The sequence below is a fragment of the Lynx rufus genome, unplaced genomic scaffold (genome assembly GCF_022079265.1).
Source record: "Lynx rufus isolate CCGP_SWC_20201006 ecotype Redwood Valley unplaced genomic scaffold, mLynRuf1.p SCAF_4, whole genome shotgun sequence".
Taxonomy (NCBI): domain Eukaryota; kingdom Metazoa; phylum Chordata; class Mammalia; order Carnivora; family Felidae; genus Lynx; species Lynx rufus.
This window is the reverse complement of record NW_025814856.1, coordinates 147,145,076-147,168,485: the sequence shown is the minus strand read 5'-3', so window position 1 is coordinate 147,168,485 and position 23,410 is coordinate 147,145,076. Positions and strand designations below refer to the sequence as shown.

The 23,410-nt window shown below is 41.6% G+C and overlaps 1 protein-coding gene across 1 annotated transcript in view; it reads left to right on the top strand.

The window, feature by feature from the left end:
- CEP41 (centrosomal protein 41) overlaps positions 1–23,410 on the top strand; it is a 48,075-nt gene that overhangs the window by 15,883 nt on the left and 8,782 nt on the right. The window contains exons 3-5 of the mRNA XM_047096903.1: positions 12,055–12,102; positions 16,347–16,408; positions 17,435–17,504. Coding sequence (XP_046952859.1) covers positions 12,055–12,102; positions 16,347–16,408; positions 17,435–17,504 — 180 coding nt within the window. The remainder of the gene's footprint in view (positions 1–12,054; positions 12,103–16,346; positions 16,409–17,434; positions 17,505–23,410) is intronic.

Genomic DNA, 23,410 nt, shown 5'->3' with positions numbered 1-23,410 from the left:
GATCTGTTCTCCATTTCTATAGTTTTGTCATTTCACAAATGCCATATATATGGAATCATACAATATGCAACTTTTTTTGTTTAATTGGCTTTGCACGCAGCATAATTCCCTGGAGATTCATTCAGGTTGCTGCATTTATTGGCTTATACCTTTTTATTACTGAGTAGTATTCCCTGGTATGGATGTGCTACAGTTTAACCATTTATCTGTTGAGGGACATCTGGACTGTTTCCAGCTTTTTGACTGTTACAAATAAGGGTGCTATAAACATTCATGTCTTGATTTTTTTGGTGAATTTAAGTCTTCGTTTCTCTGGGATAAATGCCCACAGGAGCAACTCCTGGGTCGGATGATAGTTGCGTTTGCAGGTTTCTAAGAAACTGCCAAACCGTTTTCCAGAATAGCTACACCGGTTTACATTCTTACCAGCGATGACTGAATGCTCCAGTTTCTCCACATCCTCACCAGCATTTGGTGGTGTTGCCGTTTTTAATTTTAGCCATTCTGATAGACGAGCAGTGGTAGCTCATTGCTGTTTTGATTTGCATTTGCCGTCTGTGTATCTTCTTCAGTGAAATATCTGTTCATGTCTTTTGCCTCTGTTCTGATTGGATTGTTTGCTTTTTAACTTGAGTGTTGAATATTCCTCGTGTATTCTAGCTACCAGGCCTTTTGTTGGATGCATGGCAAATATTTTCTTCCAGTCTGTAGTTCGTCTTTCCATTCTCCTTACAGGGCCTTCTGACGGGTAGAAGTTTGTAATTGTGGCAAAGTCCAGTTTATCAATGTTTCCTGTTTTGTATCCTGCTTTTGCTGTCAAATCGAAGAACTCTTTACCGAGACCAGATCCCAGAGATTTTTCTATCGTGCTTTTTTCCTAAAAGTTTTATAGTTTTAGGTTTTACAGTTAAGTCCGTCATTCACCTTGAGGTAATTTCTACGTAAGATGTGCAACTTAGATAAGGATTAACTTTTTGCTTATGGATGTCCAGGTGCTCTAGCACCATTTGTTAAAAGGCTGCCTTTCCTCCACTGAATTGTATGTTCACCTTTATCAGAAGCCAGTTTGGCCTATTTACGCGGATCTATTTTGGGGTTCTTTATTCTGTGCCATTGACCTATGTGTCTGTCCCTCTGCCAATATCTCAGTCTTGATTACTGTAGCCCTATGGTAAATTTGATACTTAAAATTGGTTACACTGATTACCCCCACGTTATTTTTCTTTACAAATTATTTTAGCTATTCTAATTCCTTTGCCTCCCCGTGTAAATTTTAGAATAATCTTATCTACATGTACAAAAAAGCATTGCTCTGACTTTGATAGGAGTTGCGTTAAACCTGTATGTCAATTTAGGATGAATTGACACCTTTGCTAGGTTGAGTCTGCCAACCCATTACTACGGGACAGTGGTCCCCCCACTTCTCTGAGATCTCATTTTCCACCGTTTCGGTTACCCAGAGTCATCCGCGGTCCGGAAGCAGGTGTTCCTCTTCCTGATGTATCTCAGAAGGTCAATAGTAGTTTCATGCCACGTCGCAGCCCCTGTGTCATTCACCTCGCTTCGTCTCATCATGCATTGTATTATCTCACGTCGTCATAAGAAGAAGGGTAGAAGATATTTCTTTTTGTTTCTTTTATTTTATTTTTGAGAGAGAGAGAGAGAGAGAGGACAAGTTGGGGAGAGGAAGAGAGATGGGGAGACACAGAATCTGAAGCAGGCTCCAGGCTCCAAGCTGTCAGCGCAGAGCCCGACGGGGGGGCTCAACCTTACAAACTTGAGATCATGACCTGAGCCGAAGTGGGGCACGTAACCGACTGAGCCACCCAGGCGCCCAAGGATATAAGCTATTTTGAGAAACAGAGAGAGACCACTTTCACATAACTTCTATCATAGTATGTATTATAATCGTTCTCTTTTATTATTAGTTGTTGTTGTTAAATTCTTACTGTGCCTAATTTATAAATTAAACTTTATAATAGGTATGTATGTATAGAAAAACATAGTATATATATAGGGTTCAGTACCTATATATGGTTCCTGGTGTCCACTGAGGGGAGGGGTCTTGGAACATATCCCCTGAGGATAAAGGGGGACTACTATATGTCTCTCCATTTATTTAGATCTTCTTTGGTTTCTTTCATCAATACTGTAGTTTTCAGCATAAGGGTCCTGTACAGGTTTTGTTAGATTTACACCTAAGTATTCATTTTTTTTTTTTTTTGAGCAGTTGTAAATGGTATTGTATTTCTAATTTTGGTGTTACTGTGTTCATTGCTAACATACAGAAATACAGCTAATTTTTGTATGTTTCTCTTGAATCCTGGGACTTTGCTAAATTCACTTATTAGGTACAAAAGGAGTTTTGTTTGTTTGGGGTCTTTTGGTAGATTCCTTGGGCTTTCCTATGTAGATGATGATGTCATCTACCAAAAAAGAATAGTTTTATTTCTCCTTGCCAGTCTGTACATGTCTTTTATTTCCTTTTATTGCTTTATTGCACTGGCTAGGGCTTCCAGAATTATGTCAGATAAGAATGTTAAGAGTGAACATCCTTGTCTTTTTCCTGATCTCAGGGGGAAAGCATTCAGTCTTTCATCATCAGGTACAGTGTGAGCCATATTTGTCTGAGGAAGTTTCCTCCTATTCCTATTTTTGTGAGAATTTTCCATCATGTATGACTTGAATTTCATCAAATGGTTTTACCGCATCAATTGATAGAATCATATGATTTTGTCTTTAGCTTGTTAATAGGATGGATTACCTTGATTTGCAAATATTGTACTATTGCTGCATCTGTGGACTAAACCTCACTTAGTCAAGGTGTATAATTCTTGTTACATATTGCTCAGTTCTCTTTATTATTTTGTTAAAGATTTTTGTGTCTATATTAATGAGGTACATTAGGTTGTAATTCTATTGGGAGGGGACTGTCTTTGCCTAGTTTTTTATTTTTCTATTTTTTTTAACGTTTATTTATTTTTTAGAGAGAGAGAGAGAGTCAGAGAGTGCAAGAAGGGGAGGGGCAGAGAGAGAGGGAGACACAGAATCCAGAAACAGGCTCTAGGCTCTGAGCTGTCATCACAGAGCCCAACGCAGGGCTCGAACTCCTGGACCGTGAAATCATTACCTGAGCCAAAGTTGGACACTTAACCGACTAAGCCACCCAAGCTCTCCTGTCTTTGTCTAGTGTTAGTAGCATCATAAACATCAGCATAACATCAGCATCATAAAATGTTGGGAAGTATTTCCACTTGTTCTGTTTTCTGGAAGAGATTGTGTATTATGAATTACACGCTTTAAAAGGGTGGCCTTTTATTGTATGTACATGGCACCTCAATTTAAGGAAATAACATACCCATTAGGAAAAAGATTGAATCGAAAACAAAACAAAACCTCGGTGTTAATTTTTACAGTTGGTTAATTGGTGTTCATCCTTTCTTAAGCATTTGGTAGAATTCTCTAGTAAAACCATCGGAACCAGGAGATTTCTGACAGTTTTTAAATTTTGAATTCAATTTCTTTCATACTTACGGAGAATATTCAAATTATTTGTTTCCTATTGAGTGAGTTGTGCTAGTTTGTGTTTTTTGAGAAATTAGTACATTTCATCCGAATTTTCATATTTACGTGAGCAGGACTGTTTGTCATCTGCACTTATTATCCTGCTGATTCTTGAAGTGCCAGCCCCCGTTTTGTTCCTGATACAGCTAATTTGCATCTGCCCCCTTTTTTCTTTGCTATACATTTGTCCATTTTACTGATCCTTTCAAAGAACAAACTTTGGTTTCATCAGTTTTCCCTATTGTTTTTCCTGTTTCCAATTCCATTGATTTTCGCTCTCATATTTATTATTCTGTCCTTCTGCTTTGCGTTTCTAGATTCTTCTGTTTCTAGATTCTTGAGGTGGGAGCTTAACTTATTGATTTAAGACTTTCCCTCTTTTTTTTAATACACATAGTTCGTGCGATGAATTTCTCAGCACTGCTTTAGCCGTGTCACACAAATTTTGATATGTTGTATTTTTATTTTCATTCAGTTCAGCGTACCTTTTCATTTCCTTTGAGACTTCCTTTTTTGATTCATGGATTATTTAGAAGTGTGTTGTTTCGTTTACAAGTGTTTGGAGATTTTCTTGTTATTTTGATTTCCAGTTTGATTCCATTGTGGTTGGAGGACATGCTCTGTACGTTTTGATTTTTTTTTTTCAACGTTTATTTATTTTTGGGACAGAGAGAGAGCATGAACGGGGGAGGGGCAGAGAGAGAGGGAGACACAGAATCAGAAACAGGCTCCAGGCTCTGAGCCATCAGCCCAGAGCCTGACGCGGGGCTCGAACTCACGGACCGTGAGATCGTGACCTGGCTGAAGTCGGACGCTTAACCGACTGCGCCACCCAGGCGCCCCTTGATTTTTTTTTTTAATGCATCGTTGTCCATTTTATTACTCAAGATATGGTCTATCTTGGTGTATATCCCATAGGCACTTGAAAAAAAATGTATATACCCATACTTTTGCTTTCTGTATTCTTTCTTCTTTCCTGAAATTCCCAGGTTCCTCCTTTTGCTTTCCGATTAGAGAACTTTCTTTAGCTATTCTTTAGGGCAAGTCTTTCGGTGACAAACTCTCTTAGTTTTCCTTCATCTGCCCAATGTCTTGGTTTCCTTTCATTCCTGAAGGGTATTTTCTCTGGCTGTGGGAACCTAGGTCGACAATCCCTTTCTTTCAGCCCTTGAAAAATACTGTGCCACTTCCTTCTGGCTGCCATGATTTCTGATGAGAAATCTGCTGTCATTTGAACTGTTTTTCTTATATAGGTAAAGATACCATTTTTTCTCTTGCTGCTTTCAAGATTCTTTTTTCTTTAGTTTTCAAAAGTTTGATTATGATGTATCATGATGTGGGTTTCTTTGGGTTATCCTGTTTGGCATTCACTTGGCTCCTAGGTACATCTATCTATAGGTTTATGTCTCTTGTCAGATCTGAGGAGTCTTCAGCCATTGTATCTTTGAGCACTTTTCCAGCCCCACCTTCTTGATCCTCTTTCCGTGCTTTGATGGCACCACATCATAGCCCAGCAAGGATGGAAATCAAGGCTCCCCACTTGACCTTTGCTGCCAGGTGAGGGTGGTGTTTGGCTGGAGTAAAAGCAGTTATTGTCTGACAGTTTTCTGGCTTGCTAGGCTGCCCCTTTCCCAGTCCTTTGGGCGGGGACAGCAGGCTTTGATGGGGATTCTTTTTTTCTTGTCTGTCCATCGGTGTTTCTGGATTGCTGGCTTCTTTAGCTCTAAGTCTAAGATATAGACTCTATAGATATAACTATAGATATAACTCTAAGATATATGAGGCAAGCAGACAGACAGACAAACAGACAAAACAAAAAGCTAAGTAACTCAACCATTATGCCATTCTTGGGTCCCGAGGTCTCTAGCCAGTCTGCCTTCCTCTTTCCAACCTATCAGTCTTCTCTTATATTTTATACATAATGTCCAGGGTTTGGGGTTTTTTTTTTTATTCAATCTTTTTTATAATTGATACGTTCTTTTCTTTTCTTTTCTTTTCTTTTCTTTTCTTTTCTTTTCTTTTTTTTTTTTTTGTTTTAACTTTTTTTTAGAGCAGGGGAAGGGCAGAGGGAGCGGGAGAGAGAGAATCTTAAGCGGGCTCCACACTGAGTGCAGAGCCTGACCCGGGGCTCCCTCTCACAACCGTGAGATCATGACCTGAGCTGAAATCAAAAGCCAGATGCTTAACCGACTGAGGCACCCAGGCGCACTGATACGTTATTTTCTTAAATTGAGGTATAATTTACCTACCATAAAATTCACCCTTTTAACCTTTTAAGCAGTTCAGAGGTTTTTAGTACATTCACAAGGTTGTGACACCATCATCACTGTCTAACTGCAGGACATTTTTGTCACCCCCAAAAGAAAGCCCATATCCAATAGCAATCACTTCTCATTCCTTACTTTTTCCTGTCCCTGGTGACCACTAACCTACTTTCTGTAGCTACGAGTTTGTCTTTTCTGAGCATTTCATATCAATGGAATCCTGTAATATGCGGCCTTTTGTGTCTGGCTTCACTCAGCATGATGTTTTCGAGGTCCGTCTCTGTTGCAACATCTATCAACACTTCGGTCTTTTTTACCGCCAAATAATATTCTGTTGTATAGATCTTCCCCGTTTTGGTTAGCCAGTCATCAGTTGAGGGACATGTGGATTGTTTATACTTTTTGGCCGTAACGCGGCTATACACATTAATGTGCAAATTTTTGCGTGAACATATGTTTTTAATTCTCTTGGTTCTATACCTAGGAGTCACGGATGACCGTACGTGGTAACTCTGTGTTTAATTTTCTGAGGAACTGCCAAACCGTGTTCCAAAGCAGCTGCACCACTTTGCATTCCCACTAGTGATGTAGGAGGGCTCTATTTTCTCCACGTCCTCGACGATGCTTGTTACTGTCCGTCATTTTGATTATAGTCATCTTTGCGGATGTGAAGGGGTATCGCATTGTGGTTTTGATTTGCATTTTCCTAATGACTAATGATGTGGAGCACCTTTTTATGTGCTTACCGGCATTTGTGTATCTCCCATAGAGGACTATCTGTTCAAATCATTGGCCCGGTTTTTAATTTTTTTTTTTTTAATCGCTGTGTTATAAGAGTTCTTTGGTGTATTCTGGGTACTAGGCCCTTATCAGAAGGATGATTTACCAATACTTCCTCCCATCTACTGAGTGGTCTAGTATTTTTGTTGTGCTTAGCTGGGGGAGTAGAGAAAAGTACACCTACTCATCTTCCTGGAGGCAGAAGTCTCCCAAACCAGTTTTATAATAGCTTTTGGAAGGGCCAAAGTGTACTTCGTTGCTTAAAACTCAAAAGTATTTTAAAGTCAGTGTGGGAGAGAAATCTTATTCTAGTGTTCGATTTTTTTGTTGTTTCAAATTTAGAAATTATTTTAAAGTCAATTTCAGGGGAGGATTTTATTTTCATGTTTTTTCTGTGCATTCTTATGACTCACCTCCCTGCGTATTCAGAGAAAGCATCCACCTGATGTGCCGTGGCCTATTACGTGCCACGATCTATGTCCCTTTAGCTCTCTGGGTACCCATCAGCCTGGGACAGCCAGCGTCTATGCCAGCATTCTACTCAAATGTTACCACTTGTATGGGTGCCAAGAGGTGCGAAGGGTGAGGAGTCCTGGTTAAGGGAGCCCAAGAATAACCTTACAGCCCGAGTGGTAGGTTTTTAAGGTCCGCAGTCACAGCAGTAGAAATAGGCACAGGTATGAGTGAACATTCCTCATTTCTAGGCTAAATAGATGGGTCTTTAATCTTTTCTTACCAAACAGTGAGCAATTCAGAGTTAATCACAAGAAATCAAGAATTGCGTGGTATCTCCAGTCTTCACCCACATCACCTCCTGAGTTCTTCAAAGACTGCTATCTTCCTCCTGGGTAAAGATTATTTTTGATTTCTATGCTTCTGACTCCACCTCTCCTCTAAACCCAAACACTGATGTATAGCCATGGCGGGAAATAGCAGAATTGTTTTGAACTTCAAATATTTCTTTTGTTCCATAGGTGCCTGGGTGTGTCTTACCCGCTCCCCAGCATTGCCAGACTGTGCCATGAATGGATTACGCTTCCGATGAAATCCCTGACGGCGTTTTGTTCAGTCTCCACCGCAGGGCTCTTGTGTATTCTCAAGCACCCTCTGTGGGTTTCCGTTCTGCAGCACTGCAGGCCGATTCAGGGACACTTGCCAAACCACAGGGCTCTCCCTTTGTCAGTGTCCCACACTCTTTTATCGCCTGCGTTTATCCCCTCATTTCAGTCTAGACGCAGTCTCATATTTGAAATGTCTTCAGTTTCCTAAAATTCTCTAGATTTCCTCCACTTAGTCTTTTCTAGCCTTGTTGTTAATTTTTTTGTAAATTCACATTACTCTTGTTCTCTCCCCACAAGCTAGTCGTTTCCTGTTTTCTTCTTTAGTCTTTACTTTTCCTGAATATTTGCTAATAGCCTTGGTCTTAAGCACTCAAACTCATTACGGACTAGGTACTCTTCATTTTTATTTGGTATTTAATTCTGTCCTTTTTTTTATGTCAAAGGAAGAAATGTATGTGAAAGCCTCTTACAAAGCAGAAAGCACTATATACTCATATAACTTACTGAGATTAACAAAGGACCACTGTGCCTCTTTTCACGCTCTCTGCTCCTTCTGAGCCAAAAGAACTTCTCCGGAGAGGAGGGAAATATTGAAGAAAAATAAAGCAATGGAGTTGTCTCTTAGCAACTGAGTTCGTGCCTTATAAATCTTGCCCACTTTAGATTACTGCTGCTCAAAAATCACTTGCTTTTCGTACTGGCTCAGTACAAATAATGTTATTAAATAATAAGGAAACAAAGGGAAAAAGTCTAATGAATGAGTCACCCAGTTTATCGATTGTACTCTGTCTTTGCGTAACACTATTGATAGAGTTGGGTTTATAAGCTAAGTAGAAGCTAAATAGCACCTTAAGCATTTCGAGGCTACCTGAGTCTTGAAACAATACGGATGTCACACAGATCGTACATACATGGATGGTAATAGATCAGGTCGTGCAGAGCTTAAAGCAAATCAGGTGGACAAAAACCCAAGCCAAATTGGGATGTGATTATTTGTGTTGTAAAAGAATTTATTATAAGGATTCTTCAGACAATACGTCTTCATAGTAAATTTCACTTAGCCAGTGACTCCGAGTGCCTTTCGTGCTAGACAGCGGAAGAGATAGACATTCTATGTGTGTGTGTGTGTGTGTGTGTGTGTGTGTGTGTGCGCGCGTGCGTGTGCGCGCGCGCACGAGCGTAAACAGCCTTTGGCTCTCCGTATCAGAAGGTAGATAAGGCTTGCACACAAATAAGGCGGCGCGATGATAAATGCCTTGTGAGTGGGGAGCTGAGTGCTGGAGAAGTTCAGAGAAGGGAAAGGTCACTTCCAGCTGGGTGAGCTATTATGATTACATGGACAAGATGACCTGTTAGAGAACAGAAGACCAACGCAGACTTTGTCAAGTTTAGTAATTAAGGCAAGATTGAAGAGGCAGGTGAGACGTCGGCGCCTTCAGCTCTGGAGCAAGGAGTTTAAACTTCAGTCACGAAGCAGCGGGGAGCCGCTGACATTTTTTTTTTTGTTTGTTTCTTTTTTTTTTAATCAAAGTCTTGTCTAGGAAAATTTATCTGGCAGCAACGTGTAATTTCAGTTAAGAAAGAACTGGTTTGCCGATAGTCTTTTAGACTCCTCTTGTATAAAACAAAGCTGCATTTATAAATAAGCCAATTATGGAATTGACTCACTTCTAGCCTTTTTAAGAGGTAGTCAGAAACCTGCTTTCAGATGCAATTAGATCCAGTAAGATAAGCTGTGTAGTTAAGATACAAGCAGCGTATGAAGGAGGGTAAAATACTAGATCTCGTACTTTCTACCATCGTTTTGAAGGATTTTCTTTTTTTTTCCTTTTGCCTCGATGAGTCGGCCATCCCCGGGTCTTCCTCCAGCTAAAACAATGCAGACATCCTCCATTTTCTTTTTCCCCCCCTCTACTTGGACAGAATGAATGTCTGTCATGAAAAGACCTTCTTCTCGGTAGCCCTCTCAGATCTGTTCTTAATTGTGCCAAGTAATTGTACACCTCTGCAAAAGACTGTTTTCCCTGCCTTCTCCTTCGGTGGGAAAAACAAACAGGAGGAGTGACAGCCTTACCTCACTGGGTTGTTGTGAGGCTCTGTTGCTACAAAGATGAAGCGCGGGGGGTGGGGGGGGGGGAGGGAAGAGTCCGAAAATGTTGATAATTGATGGAGAAGTGGACTCCACTGTAGATTGGAAATGTAATGTTTTGATAATAAAGACCATATAATAAGGCTGGCTGTTGTTTTCCATGCGTGGTATGCCTTGGGGAATTCGGAGCATAAAATGGTTCCCACCTGCCCCTGTTAGGGAAGTAACACTCCCTCCGTATTGACCTCACGGTGAAACCGTGTTTTTGAACCAACACAACTAGAGAAGCGGTGTTGTTCTTGTGAGCCGTGTTACAAACAAGGAGGTGGGGAATATTAATCCTGGCTTAGCTTCTAATTTGCTGTGTCACTGAGCGAATCAGTCATCTCTTCTGCACCTCAGCCTCCTGTGAGGAGACTGCCTGAAGCTGCCCCAGCCAAAAGAAACCAACTGCCACGCCAAAAACACGCAAATGTAGGATCTCGGGAGCGCGGAACCAAAAGCTGTGATGTACAATAGCTGACGAGTAAGATGGCGGGTCGCTGAAGAGCTCACTTCTTCCCTTACCCTGCTGACGGGGGGTTCCCGCCTCAGGTCAAAATTGCGGGGGAGAGGGAAGTAGGTTCCGGAGGAATTCCTGGTTCCCTCCGGAGATCTGGTCTCGTCTCAGATCCATTCCAGTCTGAAGAACCTAGAAAAGATCATATTTGATGCCAATCTTGGTTTGTGGTGCTATTTGGACCTCTTAGGCGTTTTTAGTGCCTCTCTTGAGAAGGCTCAGGCCTTCCCGCGGCCCTGACTACCGTCCTGTCTCTCTGAGCTTTCAGAAGGCCGCAACAGCCTGACTTCAGGACTACACTGAGTCCTGCTGTTCTGTCCTGATTCGGAGAGTTGTGTCTTCAGACGGGAAAAAAAAAAAAAATTTTTTTTAACCCAGCAGAATTTTATTCCCGGATGGATTCATAAGTGAAGATTTAATACTAACGTGATGTAAGTTGTTTTTTGAAAAGGTATTTTGGGTTTCAGAGCAAGAATTTTCTTTCTCTACTTCTGACCTCAGCCATGCAGAAAAGTTCAGGATGGTCCTTAACAACATCAGTCCACGCCATTAACTGGATGCGTTTCTTTTATCTGAAGTTGGGACTGAATCTGACGAGCCCCTCTCAAGGCTTGAAAGTTAGGAGCGCGATTGTAGAAACGAGAAATTCTTTTTGACAGGTTTTCCCTTTTTGCTGTACCTTTCAAATGCCAGGCAGAGCTTGCTGTGCTGAACTGAATCAAACTGAAGCGTGCCCAGTAAAAAATAATAGCCCCTCGCTTGGGAACTAGACCTCCGTTCTTTCGGAAACCAAAACGATCCTGGCCCAGTTTTAGGGTGTGGAAACTCTCCAAACCACCTTGGCGAGAGCCTGGTATTGTAGAAGCAGGCTGTAGAACACGAAGGCTGGGTGCTCTCCGCAGTGGTGGGAATCTGCTCTTCTCAGCAGAGCAAATCCGTGATGAATACTACCGCACAGACTGTGTGGTCTAGTTCAGGCTGCAACATCAGCATGAATAGTTGAAGACCAAGTTCAGGAAAGCGAGGGAAACCACAAAGACTAAGTGCAGCGCAAGGGATTGCTTGGGTAGCCACAGCGGCACATTTTAGACATTCAGAGATCATTGCTTCTTTCCTTCTCTTCTGCACATCTTCCCCACGAAAAGGTTATGGGGGAATTTAAAAAAAAAAAAAAAGGAGGAAAGCCTTGACTTGAAAAAAAAAATTACAGGGGCGCCTGGGTGGCTCAGTCGGTTAGGCATCTGACTTCAGCTCAGGTCATGATCTCAAGGTTGGTGAGTTCGAGCCCCACGGCGGGCTCTGTGCTGACAGCTCAGAGCCTGGAGCCTGCTTCGGATTCTGTGTCTCCCTCTCTCTCTCTGCCCCTCCCCCGCTTGTGCTTTGTCTCTCTCTCTCTCTCTCTCTCTCAAAAATATATAAACATTAGAAATAATAATAAAAATAAGTGTTTAAAATTTTTTTAAATAAAAAATAAAATAAAATAAAATAAAATTTTTTTAAATATAAAGTGATCATCCGTACTGCCTCGTGTTTATTTGGCCAAAACTTTTTCCTTGATTCCTCATCACTTAATGATGCTGTATAATCCAAAAGACTCTTAAGTATGTGTGGCCCATTTGCCTACTGTAGTTCTGTAAGAACAGGATAGGGAGGCTCAGGGAACACTTGTACTCCATTCTGCTTTTACAGAGTTACTCATTTTCTTCCGTTAAAAAGCCTATCTTATTCTCTTTTTAGGTAACAGCATGACTAAATACACTGAGAAGCTAGAAGAGATCAAAAAAAGTGAGTAACCCTATTGAAGGTTTGGGATAATGGAGCCCATCTAGAAGTCGGTTATTAACAACCTTAACCCTTCCCTACAGCTGACACGCGCAGAGAGCTGTGGGAGGCGGGTGAGCCTGGCAGGTGCCTAGAAGGATGTGGGAAACGCCGTGTACCGTCCCGGCCAGCTGCTAAGGTTGTTGCTTGAGGGCCAAGTTCTGCCCGACTTCCATCCCATAGGAGATGTTAGTGTTGGAATGTAGAATGAGCTCTACTTAAGCAGCAAGAGTCCAAGCTTCTGGTTTCATTGTACTGCAGTCTCCACGACCTTTTCCAAGGTCATGGTCTTTCCCATTTTCTTAGTTTTCTCTATTCCTGAGATGGGAATAATATTATCTCTTATTTTGTAACATCCTTGTGTGTATAAATTAGTCAGTATCCATGAAAGACACAGAGGAGTGAGGGAGAAAGCTTAAAGCGGTGCTATGCCTTATAAATTCATTGCAGTCTCTGCTTTCCTTTAATTAAAAATCATATTTCATGCGTTCCTTCTTAAAAACTACTCATCTGCAAAGATATGCTACTAGTCGTTTTGTGCATTACCCTTGCACAAAAGCATAATTTTTCATCCTGTGTCCAAAATAGATGTAAAGTGTACACATCAAGGCAAGAATTAAAGAAGTAGGAACATCTATTTTCTTAGATGGATTTGTTCATATCCTCAGCAGAAGAGCCCAGTGACAGGGGAATCTTTAGCCGACGGTAGTAAAGAGGCACTCTGATGGTTAACAGTTCAGGACTTCCCTCTGGTAATAGACATCTTTTGGGAAGAGAATACTACAAATCCAGAATTCACCAGAACTTCTGTTATTACACAGCAGACCTTTTCATTTAAATGATAATGTTTCTGCTTCTTTTGAATTGCTGGGGTATCGAGAAACCGCAGCCATCAGTGTGGACTCAGGAACAGCTTTATGCCGACTCTGTTATTTGCCACGTCTCGCTATGAGGGCTAATGTTCTAGACATTTGGTTTTTAATGTGTCACGTCACAGTATCCTTTTCTTCTCGGGTCCTTTATATTAGATGCTATCGCTTTATTCCATTATACATGACACAAGTGTATATATTTTAAGTATGCAGTCACGTTTTCAACTAGGAAAAAAGTCTCATTTACTCACCCATGCTTCGTTGTTGTCGCCCGTAATTCATCCACAGCAGGTAAAGTTCAGCCGGCCTGCTTCTGTTTGGGTTTGAGGTCCCCTTTTGCCTCCTCTGTCCATTCGTAGCTTAGCGTAAGTTCTCACGTCCACACCAAAATTTGTCCCCTGAAAACGCCCCGTTCCGCCCAGATTGCCAAGCCCTGTTGAAAACATTTCTTAAAAGCGCAATGTGATTTCTTTAATATCTAAACTTTAAATGGAGCTTCTCTTCCCCCACCCCACCCCCGCCCCCCAAATACCTCTAGAATAGAGTCCTTGAAAATGTTTGCTTCCCTCTTTAGAAGTTTCGGACTTCCTTTTAGTAAGACAGGAGGCCCCTCTCACCTTGTTTCACACACAGTTTGTGCTGATTCCCCGACTAGAATTACTTCAGATTCTGGTTTGAGATCTACGTTTTGGAAGCTATTTCCTTCTCTTTTCCCATTTTCTGTTGTAGATGTTCTTTTGGGCCGAAAGGGAGGAGAATATTGCCTTGTTTCATGACACCCTAGATCCATCACTTTTCTCGGGTTACCTTAGATGCCGTGTCTTTCTGTGAAATCACAAACCTCGTTCTGTTACTTCCTTTGATTTGTCTTCCCCTGTGAGCCCAGCTTCCCTTCGCTAATAACGTGTTTTAACAGAACCCTGAAAACGCAGAATTCCTTTGTAATCTGAATCTTCTTTCAACTCTCTCTCGAGAAAACAGACACCCTGTGCCTATTGACCGCGCACAAAGCCTATTCTTGGCTTCTGGTGGTTAGATGACACCAGCGTGAAGCATCCTAGATAGTCAGGTCTCTGTCCTTCCAGTAACTCGAGAGAGTCAGACTTAGACTCCAGACTTACTGGAGAAGAAGACCTTGATAACGGATCTGCAACTCGGATTTTTTGTCTCCATCCCCGAGTTGGGGAGCGACGATGGGAGCAGAGGCTCCATTCTTAAAGCTCTGTTCGCCCTTGCAAGGACGGGCTGACAGAGTGTTCCCAGTCGTCCTTTTCCATAACATTTAAAACTTACTGTCAGACGTCTAGTTTGATCTTTTATCTCTGAGTAATAATGTCAGAAAGTCCCAGTGATGGCTGTCCTTCTAAACAAGAACCAGGTATGTAGAGTGCAGGCTCAAATGCACGGTGGGGCGGCTCGTGCCTAGAGGGTACTAGAAATGCCAATGGGTAGAATGTGGTAGAGCCTGGTTTGGGTTTGCGATCGTCTGTATGTAGTCAAAGGGGATTTGCACGTGTACCTTTTGTACTGCGCATGTGAAGAATTGGGGAAGTATTTCAAACTTTGTACCAAAAGAAGATCAGTGGACGAATGCCGCAGTGCAAACCCCTCGAGAGCTGTTGCCTCTCTTTCTTGGCTGACTTATCACCATTCTGACTTACGTGAGTGGCTTTTGGTGGGCAAATCGGTGGTGACTGAGAGGAATGCTGTAGCTATTCAGTTGGATTTTTTTGCAAGCTTCTGCCCAACTTGCTGGGGCTGCATCCTGGTGAGTCTTGGAAGGTCCTTTGCATCTAGGTTTGTTACCTTGTTGTGTCCAGAGGAAGCTACCCTGAGAATTTTCTAGAAGTAGTGGTTCGTTGTGAGCCACACCGCTCTCTTTGAGGCGTCTCAGAACAGAGAAGCTTTAATTCGTTGTAACAGTCAGTCTTGATATATTTACAGAAGGCTAGTTTTTAACGTACTGTTATTTCCTGACCATGGTTCGTAAAGTGTTTGGTAAACCAAGCTAACATCATCCTCCAAAGTGTTCATTGTGTGTTCGTTTTTAGAAAATTCACGGAAATGATTAGTGACACCAGGTAAATCGTTTTAAATACTTCTAATCCTTTCCTTTGTTGCTAGGAGTCTTGGTTTAGGAGACTTTTTTTGCTGTGAAGGCCATAGTAATTATCCATCTAACCTTTAATGATTCTGAAATAATGTGGCAATACTTGAGGAGTCGTGACCACCAATATGAAAATGGAGAAGAGTAGTGGAGTGTAGGGGGTTGGGGGGGAAGTTCAATGCCAAAAATTCTTTAGAATCGGCAGTCATCTTCAGAAAATTGCATGGAAGCTAACTTTTAGCATGCCTCCACGGGACAGGTATTAGATCAAGTGAGATTGGCTAAAATTTTAAAACGACCATTCAGATGTGATATGAAGAAATGTTAACAAGCGCAGAAGTACCCCCTTTTGAGTTATGAGTCAGAACCAGAAAGATAGCGCAGAATAAATATGGATGTTTTAGGATGATTTTTTTTTTTTTTTATTAACTGAGGTAAAACACACACACACACATAACAAAATTTACCGTCTTCACCGTTTTTAAGTGTTCGGCTCAGTAGTGGTAAGTACATTCACACAGCTGCTTGATAGATCTCGGGAACTTTTTCATCTCGTACAACTGAGCGTGTGGATTTTTACTGAAGGTGGAAATGCAGAGAAACTGATAGAGAAGATTATCAGGACCAGGCATAAGAACTCTGTGCCCAGCATTGTACCCCGGGGAGAAAAAAAGGTTGTCCCAGTGTCTCCAGTGTAATTTGTAACCTCAGGAACAGAATTGTTCTCTCTTTGAGGCGGGGTTAGAATAGTAGGGTGTAAATGTCTCACCAACTGTTTGACCTGGGGCAACTCAGCTTCTCTGGGTCTCTGTCCTCATCTGTAAGATGCAGACGTTTATTCCTTGCTCTGTTCTGCAAAGGATTGAAAGTGTCTTACAACATGCATGCAAGACAACACGGTCCAAAGAGAGATAGCCGAGTAAAAGGAAAATGGCAAATGGATGAAATGACATGAGGGGTAAAGTCACTAGACACAAAAGGGTGGCTTATAAACTCAACTCTAGGCCTCCTACCAGCTGAAGCAAAGGGGAAAAAAAATGAAGAGATGATAATCATACCTGCCACACTTAATTCCGAGGATGTCATGAGGATCAAATATTTGATAATATATGTAAAAGCATATAAATAACTTGAAAATCATACCATGTAACTCGACGACTAGACAGAACGAGTACCTCTAAGAAAGAAAAATATACCTGCAAAATTATTTGTCCTATCCTGCTTTTCAGATTACAGATACAAAAAAGATGAGCTTTTCAAGAGACTGAAAGTTACAACTTTTGCCCAGCTGGTAAGTTCAGTGATCTTCCCATTGGGGTAAAGACTCTAATGAGTGCCGGTTTATGTGAGTGTATTTCTAAATTCCACTCTAGGTAATATTTGCAGAAGGGTTTCTTCTGTCTGTACATTTCACCCATGGGAGGATTAAGAGGTGTGCTGTGTGTGCTCATTCAAGGATGGTGTGAGCTATCTTCTTTGATAAGAATTTGATAAAGTAAAATGTGCATTCTACTTTTAAATCGTCGCATTTATGGTTTAGGTTGTATTTTTCCTTGCACGCTTTAATTTCATGTTTCGAATCTAGAATTCTGGTCTCTAGAGTTTCATTGACGTGGTGGATCATGGGTCTTATGAGCCGAGCTGTGAAAAGTGCTTTAAAAACCGTGGGGGGGGGGGGGTATACCGTGTTGTGCTAAATACATTCAGGGGCACCCGGGTGGCTCAGTCAGTTGGGCGTCTGACTTCGGCTCAGGTCATGATCTTGCAGTTTGTGAGTTCGAGCCCCGCATTGGGACCCTGTGCTGACAGCGTGGAGCCTGGAGCCTGCTTCAGATTCTGTGTCTCCCTCTCCTTCTCTGTCCCTCCCCCCTCACCCCCGCTCTCTCTTTCTCTTTCTCAAAAGTAAGTAAACATTAAAAAATATATATATATATATTCATAAGACATTGATTTCTTCATTGAATGTCAAATTGCTGATTCAATTCTGTCACGGTTAAGTATTGTGTGTTATGTTGGGACTGGAATGTGTATGACCATTTACGCATGTTTCTTGTCCTAAATTATCCTTTTGGACTTTTAGGTTTATTGTGTGATGTTTTAAACGAATCTGTGTTTCTGGAATGATCATCTGCGGTGTAATTCCCGCTCCTCAAAAGTAAGGAGGCCTGAGATTTAGTCTCCAGTGGAGGACCCTGACAGTTTCTTGAAACAAGAGATCTTTGACGTTTCCTCGTCTTTTGTTAAAGACAGAATTGCCTCTGTTTAAAGACTAACAAACATAAACACATCTACATATTTCATTCTTTTTTTCTATCAGGTCATCCAGGTTGCTTCCCTATCTGATCAAACACTGGAAGTGACAGCTGAAGAGATTCAAAGGCTAGAAGGTAATGAGAATTGAGGACGTGGGGGAAATAACCGATTGACCGTGTGACCGAAGTTCTCGCCCTGTCCGCCTTTGTTCTTGTGTCCACGGGGAATTGGGACTTCGATATATCTATTTGAAATTAGATTGTTACCGTCCGAGACATGCTCTCTGGTGCTTTAATTGTTCATTCTTCTGTCTTTTAAAAAGCCATCTGGTTTTCCAGCGCTAACATTTGTAGTTGTTAATGTTTTTTTGTGTGGTGGGTTGGCCGGTGTGTTTTCGTGGTTTGAAACGTTCTGTGTGTGTTTAATATACCAATTACTTTTTCTCAACGGATATTTTTAGTGCCTTCTACCTACGTACAGGTCACAGAATTAGGTGCTAGGAGACTACAGAGACGACACAGCCCTGCTCACATGGAGTGGGTAGTCGCGTGTGCACACGTCCGCGCATGTGTGCATGTTGGGCGAGGAAAATGAGAACAGAAGCGCAAAATTGCTAACGTGGCAGAAATTCATAATGAAGGATTAGAAAGAAGTCATCATTCGTTAAATATACATTGCTAAGCACTTCACGCAGCTTTCTTACTTCACCTTACCAGAGACTCTGGAAGAAACAAATGCTTAGAGATGAGAAGCCCAAGCCTCAGAGGTTAAACGACTTGCTCAAGGGGATACAGCCAGTAAGGGAGGGGCGTAGGATACAAATCTGCGAGTCTCCGCTCATAACCAGGGTCTTCGCTCTGGGAGTTCTGAAGAAGGAAGGGTACTTTCCAGTTAGAAAACCCAGGGAGGCTTTCTTAAAGCCTGTGAGCTGGACCATAACAGAGGGTAGGATCTGAACAGGTGCAAGTGACGGGCGAGAGTCTTGCAACCTGAGCAAAGGCACGGAGAGCCGGTTTGGAGAATCGCGTCATCTAGCCTGGCGATGACCTCGGGAGGCGTAGGTGCTAGGTTGGAGACAGGGCTGGGAAGATAGCTTTCCAGCTCCAGGTTTCCTTTCTTAAATGCCAAGTCGAAAATAAAACCTCTCAGTGGCACTGTCATGAAAAGAATACGCAGAGTTAAGGTCTTTATTCTATCCTCAGGCCCTCAACCATCAACGTGTGGCTGTTTATTGAAGGGGAATATGTTTTGTTAAGGTTGATGCAGGCCAGGAATTTGACTTCGGATTTCAAGACCAGTTTCTCAGGAAGTTCGAACACTGGCTTTGTGCAACTTAACTGTCATTTCCCTGGGCTTGTTTTTGTTAGGGAGGATAAAGAGCATCTGACAAAGACAGGAATTTATCTTTGACAGATGCCTCTCACACGGCAGAGAAATAAGGGTTCTTTGTAACAGAGATAATTGAGTCTCCTCATACAAGTACTCCCAATTTTAACCTGGTTATATAAGTACCTGGATTTGGTCCTTGAATTCACAGAGATTACAGCACCAGAACATATGGGCACATGCAATTTTCTCTTCTGAGATAAATTTGCACAGCAAAATAGGCTCTTGTAAAGTAGGACACCATAATGTGTGAGTAATATTAGTGTTTTTCTAGTGCTCTACACAGAATAATAACTCACTCAGGAATGCCTGTAGAACAGATTGTATGCATATTGGCTATTTTTGAAGGAGGAAAAAACCTCCTTTTGTGATGTTTATTGTTTTTTCCTGACTTCAAAGTATATTTCTAGAAAATTAGAAAATTGCAAAAAACATGTAAGGAAGAAAATTAAAATAATAATCCCTGTTAACATTTTGCTCTACTTTTCCCCCTAACTGCGCACCCGAATCCATATTCTTTGTGCATACTTTTGAATTATGCTGTTCCAGATTAGCATTTCATCATGCCTCCTGTCCTGTGTCATTGAATAGACTTCAAAAGCTTGATCGTAAAGGTTGTGTCGTCATATAATGTCCGTCCTTTGGACATACCATAACTGATTTAACTATTCTCCTACCGGACGTGACAGCTTTCCTGATTTTTCACTTTTCTAAAATAATGCTGCTGTGTAAATACGTAAACATGAGTGTGGTTCTGATTATTCCCTGTAGATAAATTTTGCTGCAGATGGTCAAAGGGCGGAACCATTTTCAGACGCTCAAGCACTGATTCCGCACTGTCTCCGGAATGGTTCTCCCCGTTTGCGTTCCCAGCAAATAAATGAGAAGACCTGTTCCTCCCCATCCCAGGAAGTGCCGAAGAATTATCATTTTTGCACATGCTTGCCAACTTGATGGGTCAAAAGTAGTATCTGATCATTTTCTTTTGAATCTCTCCGGGCATGAAACTGAGCCTTGTGTATGTGTGCGATTATTGGCCACACACATTTCTTCTTCTGAGAACATTACCTGTCCTTCCCCATTCTTTTTTTCTCACGGAACGCTCATCTTTTACTGATTTGGAAAAGCTCCGTGCATTAGGGTCTCGTTAAACATTGGAAACAAGTATAGCCTTGAAAACGAGAAAAGGCTTCACTTGACAATGTGAAGTTTGCAAATCCAAATCTCCATCGTTAAGTAAAAATAAAACAACGACCAAACCAAGAACCTAAGTGTAGAGCAGTATGGATAGTGTTCTCCTGATATGTAAAAAGGGGAGGAAATAAAATATGTGCAAAAGTACGTAGCTGTTTTATTTCTGGAGGGAGGCATAAATACGTGCAGGTGTTTCCCTTGGAAGAGGGGGCCTGAGGGCCTAGAGGTCAGGAGTGGGAAGGGACTTCCTTTCCATATTAACAAATTTATCTTGTTTGCATTTTTACCTGGTGCACATGATCTTTTTCCAATTAAAGCACTAGTTAATTTTTTTTTAATTCTGTAAATTCACTATATTAAGCTTTTCTAATGCATATATGTCATAGATGTTTTTCCTAATTTGTTACTCACCTTTTAATTTTCTTGGTGTTCATTTTTGACATCCACAAGGTTTGCATTTTTATGTGATTAAATCTATTAGCCTTTCGCATTGTGCTTTCTTTTATTGCCTTAGACTCGTAACATCCAAGCTAAGATAAATTATTCACCTATATTTTCTTCTATTACCTTGCTTGGTGGTTTGGGTTTTCTCCCTACATTAATCCACTTGTTACGTATTGTGGCATATGATGTGAGGGGGTTATCTAAATTTGATTTTTCTAGAGAGGTGACACGTTATCCCACCACCATTTATGCAAGTGTTCTCCCTTTACCCACTCGTTTGCGATGTTACCTTTAATATATGTTAGCTTTTATGTATATTCTGGGATTTGTTTCTGTGTTCTCTCTTATATCCCGTTGTTCTGGTTTGTGGTTCTGCGTTGTTTTGATCATTTATCTTTGCCACATATGTTACTATTTGGTAAGGCATGTTCTCCAAATTACCCGTATGTACGTGTGTGTGTGTGTGTGTGTGTGTGTATTTTTTTTTTCCTTCTCATTTGTACAATCCCTTTAAGCTTTTCAAAAACCCCATTGGGATTGTTTTAGGACTAAAAATGAAATTTGGAAAGGATTAACATCGTTTCACTTTTGTCACCCAGTCAGGAATGTGAAGATACATCACTCTCTTCATTCAGGTTTTCTGTAATGTCTCTCAAGTAAAATATGTCTAAGACCTATAAAGGATGTAAGTTTGTACGGGCCCTTTGCATTTCTTAATAGTCCTGTTTTCTAGGAGAACATATCTTATATCTGCTGTTGTTACTGGGAATGAGATGCTCTCCATGTTCCTTTCTAATTGGCATGTGGGAAAAACTGTTTGCCTGTTAGTTTCTTTTCTTTATCTATGTGCACGCTTATTTCCCTTATTCTCAGAGGATTCTCCTGAAATTTCTAGGTAGATTATATCATATGAAAAATAAATTTTAGTGTCCTCTTTAATAACGAGGCCTCTTATCTTTCTTTCTTCGCTCATCATACCAATTGAAACTGCAAATTCTCGAACGTTTTGGTACAGTCTCCCTCCGCACGCTTCAGAATTATCGAGGACCTCAAATAGTTTTGGTGTGGGTGATTATATCTCTCGATATTTTTTTTTAATTTTTTTAATGTTTATTTATCTTTGAGACACAGAGACACAGAGCATGAACGGGGGAGGGGCAGAGAGAGAGGGAGACACAGAATCGAAAGCAGGCTCCAGGCTCTGAGCTGTCAGCACAGAGCCCGACGCAGGGCTCGAACTCACGGACCATGAGATCATGACTTGAGTCGAAGTCGGACGCTCAACCGACTGAGCCACCCAGGCACCCCTCTCTCGATATTTAAGGCATTAAAAAATTTTAACTGAGAGCTTAAAAATATGTATTCACTATTTCACTTACAAATAGTGATATTAAGCCCATGACATGCATAACTGGCATTTTAATGCAAAATAGCTGTGTTGCCAAAACAAACAAAAAGTTTATTGAGCATGGCCTTGTTTCCCATCTTCTTGTAAACCTCCTCATCTGACTTAAGAGTGGACAGCCGATTCTCAGATCTTCTGCGTTCACTCTGTGGCAATATGCTCTTGGATTGACGTATACGAAGGAACTCTGGCCTCACACGGACCTGTAGTTGAAAAGAGAGAATCTGGGGCGCCTGGGTGGCTCAGTCAGTTAGGTGGCCGACTTCAGCTCAGGTCATGATCTCGCGGTCCGTGAGTTCGAGCCCCGCGTCGGGCTCTGGGCTGACAGCTCAGGGCCTGGAGCCTGTTTCAGATTCTGTGTCTCCCTCTCTCTGACCCTCCCCCGTTCATGCTCTGTCTCTCTCTGTCTCAAAAATAAATAAACGTTAAAAAAAAATTAAAAAAAAAAAAAGAGAATCTTTTAATAGCTCTTTCAGATAATTATGGATACACATCTTTGAGGCTGTACTGAAATTTGACAACCGGTAGCTTCTTAAAGGTTAGTTGTAATGTGGAATCTGAAACCGGATCAGTGCATGGTTTGGATTCCATTACCTTAAGCTCATTGGTCTGTCCTGTACTTTGAACGAAGCTTTTTACCCACGCATAATTTTATAACCTCACTCTTTGGCCACTTGGAAAATATTGATTCGCCGAGTTAGGAAGATCTTCCAAATACTGACAAATTTTGTTCGTTACACAACATCTAAAAAATCACACTTATTGGGGCGCCTGGGTGGCTCAGTCGGTTAAGCGTCCGACTTCAGCTCAGTCACGATCTCGCGGTCCGCGAGTTCCAGCCCCGCGTTGGGCTCTGGGCTGATGGCTCAGAGCCTGGAGCCTGCTTCCGATTCTGTGTCTCCCTCTCTCTCTGTCCCTCCCCCGTTCGTGCTCTGTCTCTCTCTGTCTCAAAAATAAATAAACGTTAAAGAAATTAAAAAAAAAAATCACACTTATTAACGTCATCGCCTGTTGTATCAGAAAAGTCATTAAGTACGGGGAGGCACCCAAGCTCCTGAGGGCAGCTAGTTTCCAAAACTCTGATTTTGGGGTAGGATTTAGTCGCTACAACAGAGCCCATCAGTTGTTTTTTTCCTTGAAACGACAAGTTCACTTAGATCATTTTTTGAGAGAATGTCTGCCACGTGCACGAGTCTAAGTAACTATAATTTTCCTGTCAGTTTTTCTTCCGGGTAAAAATGGTGTGCAGGGCAAAAGCAGCAACAATCACACTAACACTTTCCCTTGAGACCCCAGTGGTATCTTGGTTATCTTGGTATGGAGCAGACTTACCGTATGTGGGCCCCCGATGTCATTACACAGAATGTTAAAAAGGCGTATACTTAAAGATGAGACTTAATAGGGGCGCCTGGGTGGCTCAGTCGGTTAAGCGTCCGACTTCGGCTCAGGTCATGATCTCACGGCTCGTGAGTTCGAGCCCCGCGTCGGGCTCTGTGCTGACAGCTCAGAGCCCGGAGCCTGTTTCAGATTCTGTGTCTCCCTCTCTCTCTCTGACCCTCCCCCGTTCATCCTCTGTCTCTCTCTGTCTCAAAAGTAAATAAACGTTTAAAA